Here is a 13,352-nt window from a genome sequence, read left to right as displayed (position 1 = left end):
CATAAATAATTGAACATGCACATGTATTTTAAGTTTTGTCAAAGAGGAGTAAAGGTGGAGTCACATTTGAGTATTTAAAAATGTACTTGAAAGTAACGCAATAATTTCTTTCTGAAGTAACTAGTTATTTTTATAATTTGAAACTGAGTAACTAATTTAGTTACTTTTTGGAAGATGTAACTGTAACTAACTGCCCAACACTGCCCTGTATACTCTGTAGGGTGCAGTGGATTTGTATAGTTTAGAAAACAAAAGAGAAGTGAAGTGCATGGCTCTTTGCTGTGGGCAACGGGAGTGACGCTATTTCCTCTATAGATGTAAATGATCTTGTGTTTATTTTTGCAGGTTTGGCAGTCCACCAGATAATCACAATCACTGTGTCTCTCATTATGGTCATCGCAGCCTTGATTACAACACTCGTCCTTAAAAACTGGTAGGAAAGATTCCTTTACTATTTTACATACACCAAATGTTAAAACACCCCAACTGTAGAAGCTCACATTTTGTCAGAAATCCTTGCAGATGATGGGAAGGGTACAAGGTATGATTTTATGTTTGTTTCTTGTCTTTGGTGCGTGTTTTTGTAGCTGTGCGCAGTCGGGAAATGGCCGCCACAATAGCCATCAGCGCAAGATCCACCAGCAGGAAGAAAGCTGCCAAAACCTGACAGACTTCACCCCAGCCCGGGTGCCCAGCAAGGTGGACATATTCACTGCCTACAATGACAGCCTGCAGTGCTCACATGAGTGCGTTAGGACTGCCGTGCCCATCTACACTGATGAGATGATCCAGCAGACGCCTGTCTACAAGACTGCTTACAACGGAAACAGGTACACCGGCCCAGGGCTGTTTATAGCACAGGGTGAATGCACACTGGAACATTTGTTCAGTCAGCCAGCAATGGAAATCCACAGCCCTTTTAGCTTTTGCAACGAGATGTCTCTGTCCACCCCAGTTATTATCATTAATCTAATTAGTCTATAATTTTATGAAACCCCATGCTGAATGGTAAAGCCAAATCAATTCAAATTGGGTTAAGAAATCAATGTCTATTTCTGAACAACAAAGGTTTTACGAGGGGATAAACGTTTTAATAACTTGCAAATTTGGTAAGCATTAAGCATTATAAAGCATTAAGAAGAAGATGACAAAGACACTACCTTGAAATAACAATCGTAGTGAATTTACTTTTTCTTAATGAAGTGCTCAGGTTTCTGTGCTGTCACTCTCAACCCCAATTAGCTTCAGTATGAGGTTTATTTTTCAGCAAAGCCACACATAAATTGGTTGCCTGCAATGCTGTCTTCCATCGCCTAATTCCTCTTCCACATGCCCGACACCTGGCAGAGCGGTGTGCCTCGGCACGCTTATGCTGCACACAAAAATATACACCTACCAGTGAGATTCATTGTAGTGTAATGATTCAATTTATAGCTGTAGGGCAAACGGGATGTGAAGTCGCTACAGTCTAACTGATCCTTCTGACAGCATTTCAAATGGCAGACAGGTATATAAATATATACTTTGAAAACTGAACTTCAATACCCAGAAGTCATGTAATGGGATATCAGTAAACTGCACATGTTTAACAACCCAGCTAAAATGTGCTGCTTTATACCAAAAGGGTGACAAAAGATGTAACACTGGTAAGTCATTGTTGTGTTTGCATTTCTCCGAGTTTAAATCGCTTCTTTCTGTGGGTAAAGATGTGTCACTCTTTGTGATATAAACTGACAAGGCAAGTGTGTTTACATAGCAGTTAAGCAGTATATACCTTAAACTTTCATTGATATGTTGTGCGACAATAAGCTTGGTTGAGTTTTGACAGTGTTTACCGTCTGAGTGGATAACAGTAACACTCATCTGCTGCCGGGGCCAGCAAAGATGGTCACACTTACTCTGTGTATCCAAAGTCTGTGACAGAATCATTATGCTGGCAGTGAGGGGAGGATCATTCATCTGGTCTAAATAGTCCTCAAAGTGTCTGGATTCGTTTATTTAAAGTCAGGGAAGAATGGCTACATTTTTAGCAGATTAACCTTGAATTTTTACTTCCACCAAGAAGTGGAAGTCTCAGTAAGTGATTATCTCTGTTGTGTTTGTCTGTGATCAATACTACAGCGTTGACAGTGGCACTAAAGGTTTATTGATTATCACAGTAGGTTTTGGAGAACGCATGAAGTCTTTGGAAAACAATGTTTGTGTTCTGAGGAAAACCTATCAATGCACCTGCTCAGCAATAATGCCACTAGAAATATTTTAGGTTAAAAGCTATTGACAGTAAATATAGTACTGATTTTTTTGTAATATGAATGTGTAACAAATCTGACTGCCTTCCATCAGTAGTAACATTCTGTCATCTTTATTCTACAGGCCCTCCCCCACGGAACGACAACTGATTCCTGTGGCCTTTGTGTCAGAAAAATGGTTCGAGATCTCTTGTTGACAAGCTGAAGACCTTGTTCACTTCCTGTGGGTGAAAGAGACTTCCTGAATTAAAGCTCTGGTGGGTACTGTGTCCTCTTGCAAATCATCGTCTGAGCCAAAGCCACCTCGATCCCCGAAGTGATGCTGCCCCACTTTGGGAATAGAGGGGAACTTGGCATATGTTTGTTATTTGTGACATGTTTATGCTCCGTTCCATCTTCTGCGCAGTAATGAAAAGAGGGTGGAGAAATCCAGTTTGGTGCCAAATCAGACGTATTTCATAGAGATAAGAAACATAATTATGGATATATCAGTATTAATTAGCTATATGCTCACAATTAATGATTTCACTTCTCATATCTGAAAGACTTTCATTAATATTTATGTTGCCACTCTCATCCATACACCGATATGCATATTATTTGGAACATTCTGAAGAGAAGTGAAGGAGCACTTTCTCTTGACTTGTGACATATTTTTATGCATGGATAATATATGCCATATAATATATGAATGGCCTGCATTTGAAATTCAAAGCGTGAAAGTTAAACACATGCTCTGGCCCCACAGTGTTGCTGAAAAGCCCGGGGGAGGTGTAACGTCTGCTATTGACCCAGATTTTAAAAGGAATAGATTGCCTGCAGGTAGCGTAGTGAGAGGACAGCGCCTCGCCGTTGTCTGGACACACAGTCTCAGGCAGCTCAGCTCTACACAGCATGTCCCCTATGCTGCAGCCTTAAATTCCCTTATTATGATACTGCAAACCTAATGTATTTCTCAGGGTTAAGTGTATGTTACAGTACAGCTTTTTAATACAGCATTGCCATTTCATTTGGTCGGAGAGAGGCATTGGGTTGCAGGTTTTTCAGGCCGGAGTTAGATACCAATCCGCCCTAACATAAAATACATTAAGAAGTAGAAATCTACGTGTGTAACAGTGATTCTTTTGTGTTTGTGCTGGGCTCATACTGAGGGGTAATGTTGATTTTATTCTCCACAGGATCCAGTTGGAAACAAGAAACACACAAAACAGCTTTTTTTGTAAAATAGTGTGATCACTCTTTGGACACTGGTGAAGATATTTATTTTTCTAGAGATCTCAAGCAGAGCAGCCACAACGCTGCCACTCCATATTTCCAGAAACGTACAGTCATTTAGATATAGATTATATATAGGTATATTTACAGGATGTGTGGGACAAGACTGTGGACGTCACAGATGTCTCAAGGAAAACATTTGACATTTGGAAAGAAATGAACCCAAGAAGCTGCTGTGGGTGAAGGATGAACTGTATTTCTGAACAATGTGCCAATAATGCCACTATGTGCCACAACCTGGATTAAAGGAAGTTTCAACAACTGATGGACTAAACAAAGAGCGCTATATTAACCCTGTATCGACTTCAACTACATTGTTTCTTTTTGTTTTTTTAAAGAAATGTGAAAGATAAAAAATGCTACAAATGTATTTGAATATGTTTTGAAATAGTTTTAAGAAATGTGTCGCAAAAGATATTTATAGGAAGCACTATTGTATTAGTTTTGGAAGAGAGAAGATGGGAAAAAAAGAAACGGTATATGCTTTAGTGAACAGTTGATTTTAAAACATTGTTTCTATAGGTCCCATTTTAAACAGAATAATTATATGTCTATTTTTTTACACAGTATAGTCTGCCACAGCCCGAACAGTGGAGGTCCGAAGCTCTAGAGATTCAGCACTGTTAATTAAATACTCCCACCCGAGACGAGATTAAAACAAAGAAAACTGTCTGAATACACCTGGTGCAAGCCAATCCACCGCCTGCACCAATTGCTTATTGTGTAAAACTTTCATGGAAAAACAATGAAAAGGTTTCTGTGGTGCAGTATCACTGCTGCAGCGAATCCCATAGCAGCAAATTCATGACTAGATTGGATATGGATAGCCACAACAGACTGCATGGAGCTGGACAGGACATTCATACTGCCTCAGGTCTGTCTAGCTCGCTTGCACACTTGTGTCATGTCGGTCTCAGTTTCAGCAGCTGTTTGGGATAAATTCTAATGACTGGTTATGATTTTGATCTGAGCCGCAGCGCTAAAAGGTTGGAATAGATTCAGTTTGAGCTTCAAATTCAAAATAATTCATGTGATCATTTGCAAAAGTACAAAAGAGATTGAAAAGTTAACCCCTCCAGAGATATTAAATTATAATCTACACACAACTCCCAAGATTCACTTTAAATAAAATTATTTCTGAAACCTAAAAAGTCTGACTTACAGTCAGTAGGGATGCACCGATACCGATGCCAGTATAGGGATATCGGTCCAATGCCGGGTCCGATGTACTCGTACTTGTAGTAATAATAAAATAAAATTACTTTGATACTACAACACCAGATATCACCTCATAGCAATGTGACAATAACTTCTCAGTCAAGCGGGCATAGACAACGAAAGAGGAGCAATGCAAGCCGGTTGAAGATTTTTGACTGTAAAAAAAATAACTAAGCTCTTGCCCAATGCATGAGTGCACGTGACAACCAGCCATTGACATTCGTTAATAATACTGGGTTTCGATGTTTTCTCAATGTACTGGAGCCGAGTGATTCCCAGCCATCACCACATCACAGAAATCGTGTTTCCAAAGCTGCTCTGTGAAAAAGCATATCAGCAGCCTGTTGCCCGTAAACTTGATTTGACTGATATTTGGAGTAGCGGTGTTAGCCCAGTGTCTCTCATCAGCTTTGCGGGCATAAACATGAAGAAAGCAATGTTTCAATCTGCTGCGTGTGCATGCGGTTTCTACACAGCGCTGTTTTAACAATCACAGTGCTACTCTTTAAATTGCGATTAATTTTTCCAAAATAGGCTGAAACGAAAGCTCTCGGTGTATAGTCTAACGGTTTTAATTGTTGTAGTTTGCCACAAGTCTTTAAATTTGGACAAAATCTTGTGAACTTAGCTGCTGCCGTAAACAAACCATCCTCTCTGTTGGATCAGTATATCTACACAGGTAATTAATATGTGAATGACGTAATCTGACTTGGCATTCGTCATTATTTCTAAACTTTCCTCAGCATTTCGATATTAGGAATTATATGATTTATTTTATTGACACGAGCCCGGGGAAACATCCACGCTCAGCACTGAGCTTTGAATAGAAAAGAGGCATGGTACTTTGAAAATACTGCTTTGTTCTAATTGACAACAATATCAGAGAAGGCCAAAATGATCTGTGTGTCTGAAAACACCCTCGGACCCCAGAGGGATTATTAAATACTCAAATTGGTACTCGTTATTGGCAAGTACCCAAATGTAAGTACTTGTTCTTAAAAAAGTGGTATCGGTGGATCCCTAGTCAGAAAGTCAAGAAAAACGTAAAGCAATTTGTTGAAGCTGGAATGTAAAAATTACCCACACTTTTTCAACTAAGAATGAAGAAGAAGCAGTAACGAAGCAACGAATTGTTCCTCAGAATCAAAACAATCTGCGCCATGTTTTTAAAATGGGAGGAATTCCCTTGCCAAATGTGTGGTAGGGGTAATTTAGCTCCCTCCAGAGCCAGATCCACTCAATACTTGCAGAGCAGAATTCAAGCTGTCACAGCCAGGAAGTTGGGGGTTGTGCACAAATAGATTGTTTTAATTCGTGCCGAGGGAAAAAATACGAAACAGACTCATGAGAAAGAAGAGTTGAATTTTGTTCTTTCAAAGACCCCAAAAACACTCCCGTCAGTGTATTGTTGAAAGAAGGCGATTATGACAAGCCAATCAGCCTCTTCCAAATTGCTTTAAATTATCTTCTATGTCTAAGTGAGGAAACTCACCTACCATAGACAGATTACCTTTGTGCTCCGAAGCCGCCTATGAATCTACCTTTTAATGTGCTGTGGGTTTGTACAAAGCACAAATACAACTCTGTAATTGTAAAAGTTTTTGGATTGCAGACAGCAATATGTACAGATTTGAAAGGTGGGTTTTATTGCGTGCCGACAGTGGATCTCCTGTCATTCGCTTAGGTTGTTTTCAGACTTGTACTCACTTCCTTAAAGGATTCAAGGAAACAGGTTGTCCCAGTGAGATCAGTATCTATAAAAGTGAGCCATTCAGGAGGTGCCAAGACAGCCTGGGTTTAACACTGTGGTGCAAAACTCCAGCTTTTGCCCATTCACAACATGAAAACCACTCTCATGAATGACTCATACCAATTCAGCCTCACGTGTGTGTCAGGCTGCGGAGTTGCTTCTTTGACATAACATATATTTTTTTGAATGAAGAGTGCTATCTTAATAGTCAGAGGGTTACGAATACTTACTGTATATTATACACGTGTAAATGTATTTTCTATATATTTGCTTCTATTTGTGTACAGGTGTGTTCTATTTTTCAGGACCTCTCCCATTTTTGGGAAGGTTTCAGCTAGGTCGGGGATAGTGTCTTTGTTTACATGTGTAACTATGGTATTTCTTTGAAAACACAAAACTAACCTTGTGCCAAGCTTCCTACCTGCACTTTCAAGCAGTACTTGTATTATAACTTTAGCTAACCAGTATAATACTTCAGTAGACGCTGCAATAGTTAGAGACCGAGGAGAGATTTCCAGGTGGAAGGTCTGAAAGTACTGAGAGGTTCGAAGAGATGATGCGATCATATGTTGGGTTCTGCTGTGTTCATGGTTGGCTGGGAAACCAAGGAATTTCTGTTCTCAAACATCATTTCTACATGAATTATAATATTGAGTGTTTCCATCACATGAATACAAAAAAAACTGTAACTCCAACAGTAGCTGCCAAGAAACCAACTAAACTTGATTTAGATTAAGTTGTATTAATTTGTCATATTTTGTATTTGTATATACATATTGTAAAAACTGCCCCAGAAAATACATGATTTTCCACATACTTATTGTGGTGACTGCATAAACTAATTAATATTAGCATTTATGAGTATATGAAACAATCAGGGAGTCGTCTAAAGAAAGAATTGAGAAAGGAAGATGGTTTTTGCTGCAACTGCTAAATTTACCTGGTTAAAAGAATATCAGAGTTAGGCACAATGATGTGGGAAGCCTTTCACTTTTTTCATTTATAAAAGTTTTTAAAGGATGATTCAAGTTTACTTTAACTTGGGTCTTATTTCTAGTCATGATACCAGTTGGTCAGTCAGTCTGCCACTTAATATAGGACCTATCTGGATATATAGAGATATCCAAAGTTCCCACATGATAAATACAAACGACTTTGGCGATCTCTTGACTACAGTAGCAACGCTGTAACTCACAAATGATTTATGAGTTAAACATTATACCTGCTAAACATCAGCATGTTAGCATTGTCATTTTGAGCATCCTGACGTTAGCATTTAGCTAACCACTGCGCTCACAGCAGCACAGGTTTTGACGCTTAGCCAATGCCACAACCAGACTATCATTTAGGATGACATTGTACACGCGAGGTACATTGCATGGATCTGGCAACACAGTGACATCGCTAAAATTATGTCCAAAGGGGTAAAACTGTATGCGCACACAACTATAGCACAACTATGGCAAGTACGGCTAGTCAAAGTCAATCCTTGAAGTCTGTAAACTGAGGTGCGGTGGATAGTTTAGTCCTTTTACAGTTTGCCTTTATTTTATCGTGCAAATAAGTTTGGCTAACCTGGAAGTTTGTTTACAACCTGACCTGATTGTGCCATGTTGGACTGTTTTTTATGTTGCTTTGTTTGAAACTCTTACCATTCAACTTGGTTGAGTACAATGTCATTATTACTGACGGCAATGGTGTCTAAAGAGAGGTAAGAACATATGACCCAAGGTGTACTAAACCTGAATTATCCTTTCATCTTAAATATTGAATAATGTGAGAGATCTGGGCTTAATTCTCATGAAGTAGTTCCCTATTACAACCCGAAGCTTTTACAAATTTGGGCTGTTGACTATTTGTGACCATGCTGCTTCTTGGAGTTGCTGCAAACTGTTTCATCAAAGAAGGTAGTTGTGGTTGCCAAGTTTCTGTACTACTAACACTGTACCTGATAATTGTAAAATGTCACTTTGACTAGACTGAAAAAGGTTGAAACTCAAATGATTGTGTGAGACAGATTTCTCATTCTTTGAAACCTACAAAATTAGATTATTGAAGCAAGGTAAAACTTTTTGTGTTTCACACTGTGTGGAAAATGGTTTCTAGGGCTTTACTTCAATGTTTGCATTGGTTGCATCCCTCATTAAACCCACAGGGTGCTGCCAGCTAAAGATTCACGTTGCATTCCTGAAGGACTTTTAGGGAATATATAACTTGCAGCTGTGATATATATTTGAAACAGGATAAATGGAGAGATCAGCATACATAATTATTCCTCCTTTTACCTCTGTCTGAAATCAAACTGATATGTAAGAAAATGCCTTACTGCGTTCTTGCCTTTTCAGTTTATATTTCAAGATAGCTGATGAGTGCGGTGTATTATAGCTAAGAGGGAGGAAAATAATTCCACTCCGCTGGTCAGACTTAATTCAGGAAACAGTATCTGAGTGCAGGCAAAGACAGGGGGGAATCGGGGGCTTGTAGAAAAGTCTTAAATAGACACCAAAGACTTGACATGCCTTTTTCACAGAGAATGCATATTTTGCGGCTCCCGTTCTGTCTCTTCAGCAGCCCACAAAACCTATGCTCCCCACAGCACAAACAAGCTATCAATCAACAAGGGTTTTCCTGTCAAAATGAAGGATGTGCCGCTCACTCATTTGCAAGGACTGTGATTCCTGTTTGCATGTAAGACATACAGAGTGGAAGCTATTGGCACATGTGTTTGCATTATACGTTGGCTGCACATGTCCAAGGCCGAGGTTTGTTTCATCCATATCGTCTGAAGCATTCACGAGAAGAGAGGAATCAATGTATCCACTCTGTTCTATCTTGGCCTTTGAGTGTCTGATTTTGAATACAGAAACATGTTTCACAGCCAGCATTGATGGTTACGGGATTTTCATTTGAAATAGTCTAAAAGTCGATAGCAGGTTGCTCAAGAAGCAAGGTGAGACTCAGCAGGAAGAAGGAATTATTTAACCTGGCAACAAAAAAGTTAAACTCAGAGTAAAGGACAAAGTTTATCTTTATAGACTGATATGTATGTGAACGGAATCCATTTTTTAGCCGTCAGAAAACTGTAGCTCTCATACCGCTTCTTGTCATGGTTTCAGAAAATCACGTAATGTGCGCTTACTGTATCTAAAGCGGAGGGCTCCGACTCTCCTCTCGGGTCATGTTTTTACTTTTCTATTCACAAGAGCTAAGTCACTGTCACACTCAGTGTGTATCAATACAGTAAAAAACTTGAAAATAAGAAAAACAACACTTTGTTTGTAACATTTCAATTATCCTATGACCCCCCTGCTAAATGGAGACTAGCTGCGTGACCCAAATCTGCCGTTGCAGCATTTGATTTGCATAGAGGTTTAGTTGTTCCCTAAGTTGATCAAAATCAGGGGATGGAAGTGTCCAAGAAAACAAACAAAACTATCATAAAAAACATGTTTTAATTTCTAATGGTGAGGGAGTTGTATAGGACTTTCTAAAAAAAAGAAAGTGTGTGTGTGTGTGTGTGTGTGTGTATGTGGGGAGGGGGGAGGGGTTCACATGTGGGCACACAGTTGTCTGTTCATCGAAGCTGACTTACAATCACAATCCATACCTACCATGAAGGAACCTGACTCGAGTTGTGTTGTCGCCATAAAAATGAAGAGTTTGTACTTTGTGACTCTTAAACTTTTTATATTTGTGTTTAATATATCAATGAGTACCTCTGTTGACTTTTGTATAAGACCTATAGTATATACAAACACACGTACACACACAACACACCTCCACAAAAGGGACTCCAGTCTGTCTCTGTGACGGCTAAATGTTGTATAACTTTTATTTTGTGTCTTATGAACAACATCTCTTCCTTTTGTAGTTATTGGTAAACGTTTCGATTTCCAGGTGACTTTGATTTGGTTACTCTTGTACTACTAAGCTCTGTATTTGCAAGCACTGTAAATGCGATTCTCATTGGATTCGTCCTCTGTACATTTAGTACTCTGATGTTGCTATTAATAAAATGTAAAACAACATGGGCTTGTGCTATAGGGAGTTTCTTGGAGTGAGTCCTAAGGGAGGGAAGCAATCAGGTCAAACAGCACAAAAATAAAAATTTCAATATCAATTCAACCTGGGTTTGGTATGCGTTTGTCAAATCAAATGGCATGCTATTTTTTTTTTAAAGTTGCAACGCTTAATTAGCGTTTTAATCAGTAAATAATTATCTTGATACACTAGTATTATTACTGCTATCAAGTGAGACCAAAACAAAGGAAAGCACCATCCATATTTTTAGGATTATTTTTTGGGTATTCTGGGTATTCTGCCTTTAATCACAGTTTAGACATGAAAGGGGAGAGTGAAGGGGAAGACATGCAAGATCCGCCACAGCTCGGAGTCAAACCCTGGGCCTCTGCGTTGAGGAATAAACCACTCTACCAACTGAGCTACCCAGGCATCTGTGCATCAGCTTTTACGTTGTGTGACACTGGCTCAGGGTTCTTTCAACACCAAAGGAGTGGAAAATCAATACAAAAGGACTACTTAGCGTTTTTAAAATAAACAAGACACCATGGGTAAAATAAATAAAACTTCATCCAACATTATTCATAATCTAACTATAGGTCTAGGTATTAAGCAATTGTTTACGTCTCCTTTGATGCAATTATTGTTCTCAGCATGGACAAAAAGAGGTGAGAATAACAAAGCATGAATGCCAGATAAATAGAAAGCAGACCTAATATTACAGTAATGGTATATCATTTATACCCCATTTCTCACAATATTATCTGATAAAAACGTTGGTATTGCAAGTAAATTTAACTGTTATCTCAGTCTAAAGGCCTGAAGAAATGAACATGGAACTCTTAAAATCCTTTTATCTAACAAAAACTTTGCTCATTACAGTAAGTCATGTTCACCAGAAATTCTTATTATAAAATTTAAGGATAATTCCAGTTTAATACAAACATGTTCTTATTGTGATAGTTTTGGAAATAGTATTGCACTTACAGAGGAAACTGCTGACATCTTGAACCAAGGCAACCTCACTATTGAAACAATCAACAAGCCAGATTACCTAAACCAGTTTATTTGAAGGTAAAACAGAAATATCATAAAAATGCAACAAAACAATATACAGCTACAGAAGTAAAAAAGTTAAACCAGGAAGTTGGTCTGCGGGCTGCTGCCCTCTCCTATTGAGCACTATGTTATCATAACCAACAGAAATGGTGGCCAAAACTATGAAAGTAAGACCAAAGCTGTAATAAACTGGAGTTATCCCTCTTTCACCTGGATCCCACCCCCACAGCTACTTTCTATTGGATCCTGGTTTACACATGAGACTCCTTCTGTTTATGGTTCAGTACTGGCAGTTTCCTTTAAGTAATGGTAATGATGGTCATGGTTCAATTGATACGGAACCTTAAAAAAAGTGCATATTTACAATTGTATACATGTATGTTTGTTTAAGCAGATTTGTGTATGAGTGTGTCTTACAAAACACAAGACTATCTCCAGGATATTAAACATCAAATATATGAAGTATATCCGGGGTCATTGACAATGGAATATTTTATTAAGGTTTATAAAGAAATTGATGTGCAAAAAATCTGATATATCATCATCCTATGCTACCTCCAATATTATTATGGTCATTTGGATCTTTCATTGGCTCCATTTATGTCTTAACTGACAAAAATAACTCGAGCTCCATGGTCTGTCTGGATAAAAGCTCCAAAATGAGCGGTGACACGTTTGTAGGAAGAACCATGATATAGCAACAGTATCTATTTTTCTACCTGATTCAGGTGTAAAATGACTTCTCAGCTGGCTTTTTACTATCTAGAGCAGTCAACCATTAATAATAGCATTGATAAAAGCTCTGTGTGTGTTTAGTATTCCCTTCACAATGTTTTTTGCAGGCTGGGTGGATAATCCTGTTTAACATTCGCTCAAAGTTACAACCAGTACACATGAAAAAGCATGGCTCTAGGAAAGGCAACCTTGGTCTGTCGGTTCATCATTTGGATCCAGACTGAAATATCTCAAGTCCTACGGTTTTATTGCAATTTATTTTATGTGCAGAGACATGCACGGTCCCCAGCAAATAAATCCTACTGACTTTGGTGAACCCTTCACTTTTCACCAGGCTCCATCATTACGTTGACATTCATGGTTTTGCTTGAAGTATCTTGACAATAAATTGCCATTACTGTAATTTGGTACAGTGATTAATTTTCCCCAAAGGATGATCTGGTAATGACATTTCAGATCCCTTGACTTTTTATCTAGCACCATCATCTGGTCAAAATGTTAATTCATCCAACACTTTGGTTTATGACAAAAATAGCTAGAAAACTAAGTACATGCCCATCAACCAAAGCTGTATTTCACGTTTAGGGATAACTAACAAATGTTAGCATGCTTACACGCCAAATTTTTATGGGAAACACGGCTAATATTACCTGCTACACATCAGCACATTAACCTTGTAATTGTGAGCTTATTAGCAAGTAAGTACTAAGTGTAGGCCTAAGCATAGCCTTCACTAACTAATATACGGATTGACATTAGTTTTTTTGTACAGACATTCATGTTCCCCAGAGAATGAATCTTTCCAACTTCGAGGATTCCTTGACTTTTAATAACTGTCCATGTCCTAACGTATTCGCCTGTCCTAAAGCATGTTATACCTCAGTCTCCTGTTTTATACTATGGCCTTAAACAACTTTTCACAATCGCTAATGAGTCATGTTAGCTAGTGTTTGTTTGAGGTTAGCATTTACATTATAACAAGTATCAAATTTGATTGATCAGCGTTGTAATTTCAGAAAGGCTAATTGCAGTTTCTTTCAACTTTT

The 13,352-nt window shown here is 38.5% G+C and overlaps 1 protein-coding gene across 1 annotated transcript in view; it reads left to right on the top strand.

Annotated features, from left to right (window-relative positions):
* The window catches only part of ajap1 (adherens junctions associated protein 1), a 52,311-nt gene extending 41,796 nt beyond the window's left edge, over positions 1 to 10,515 (top strand). Inside the window, exons 3-6 of the mRNA XM_032521198.1 lie at positions 346 to 433; positions 588 to 830; positions 2,374 to 2,506; positions 3,428 to 10,515. Of these exons, the coding sequence (XP_032377089.1) occupies positions 346 to 433; positions 588 to 830; positions 2,374 to 2,446 (404 nt within the window). The 3' untranslated portion in view covers positions 2,447 to 2,506; positions 3,428 to 10,515. The remainder of the gene's footprint in view (positions 1 to 345; positions 434 to 587; positions 831 to 2,373; positions 2,507 to 3,427) is intronic.
* The last annotated feature ends 2,837 nt before the right edge of the window (positions 10,516 to 13,352 follow it).

This window comes from Etheostoma spectabile, chromosome 7 (genome assembly GCF_008692095.1).
Source record: "Etheostoma spectabile isolate EspeVRDwgs_2016 chromosome 7, UIUC_Espe_1.0, whole genome shotgun sequence".
In the NCBI taxonomy this organism is placed as follows: Eukaryota; Metazoa; Chordata; class Actinopteri; order Perciformes; family Percidae; genus Etheostoma; species Etheostoma spectabile.
The sequence above is the reverse complement of the archived record's forward strand: the minus strand, read 5'-3'. Positions and strand labels throughout refer to the sequence as shown.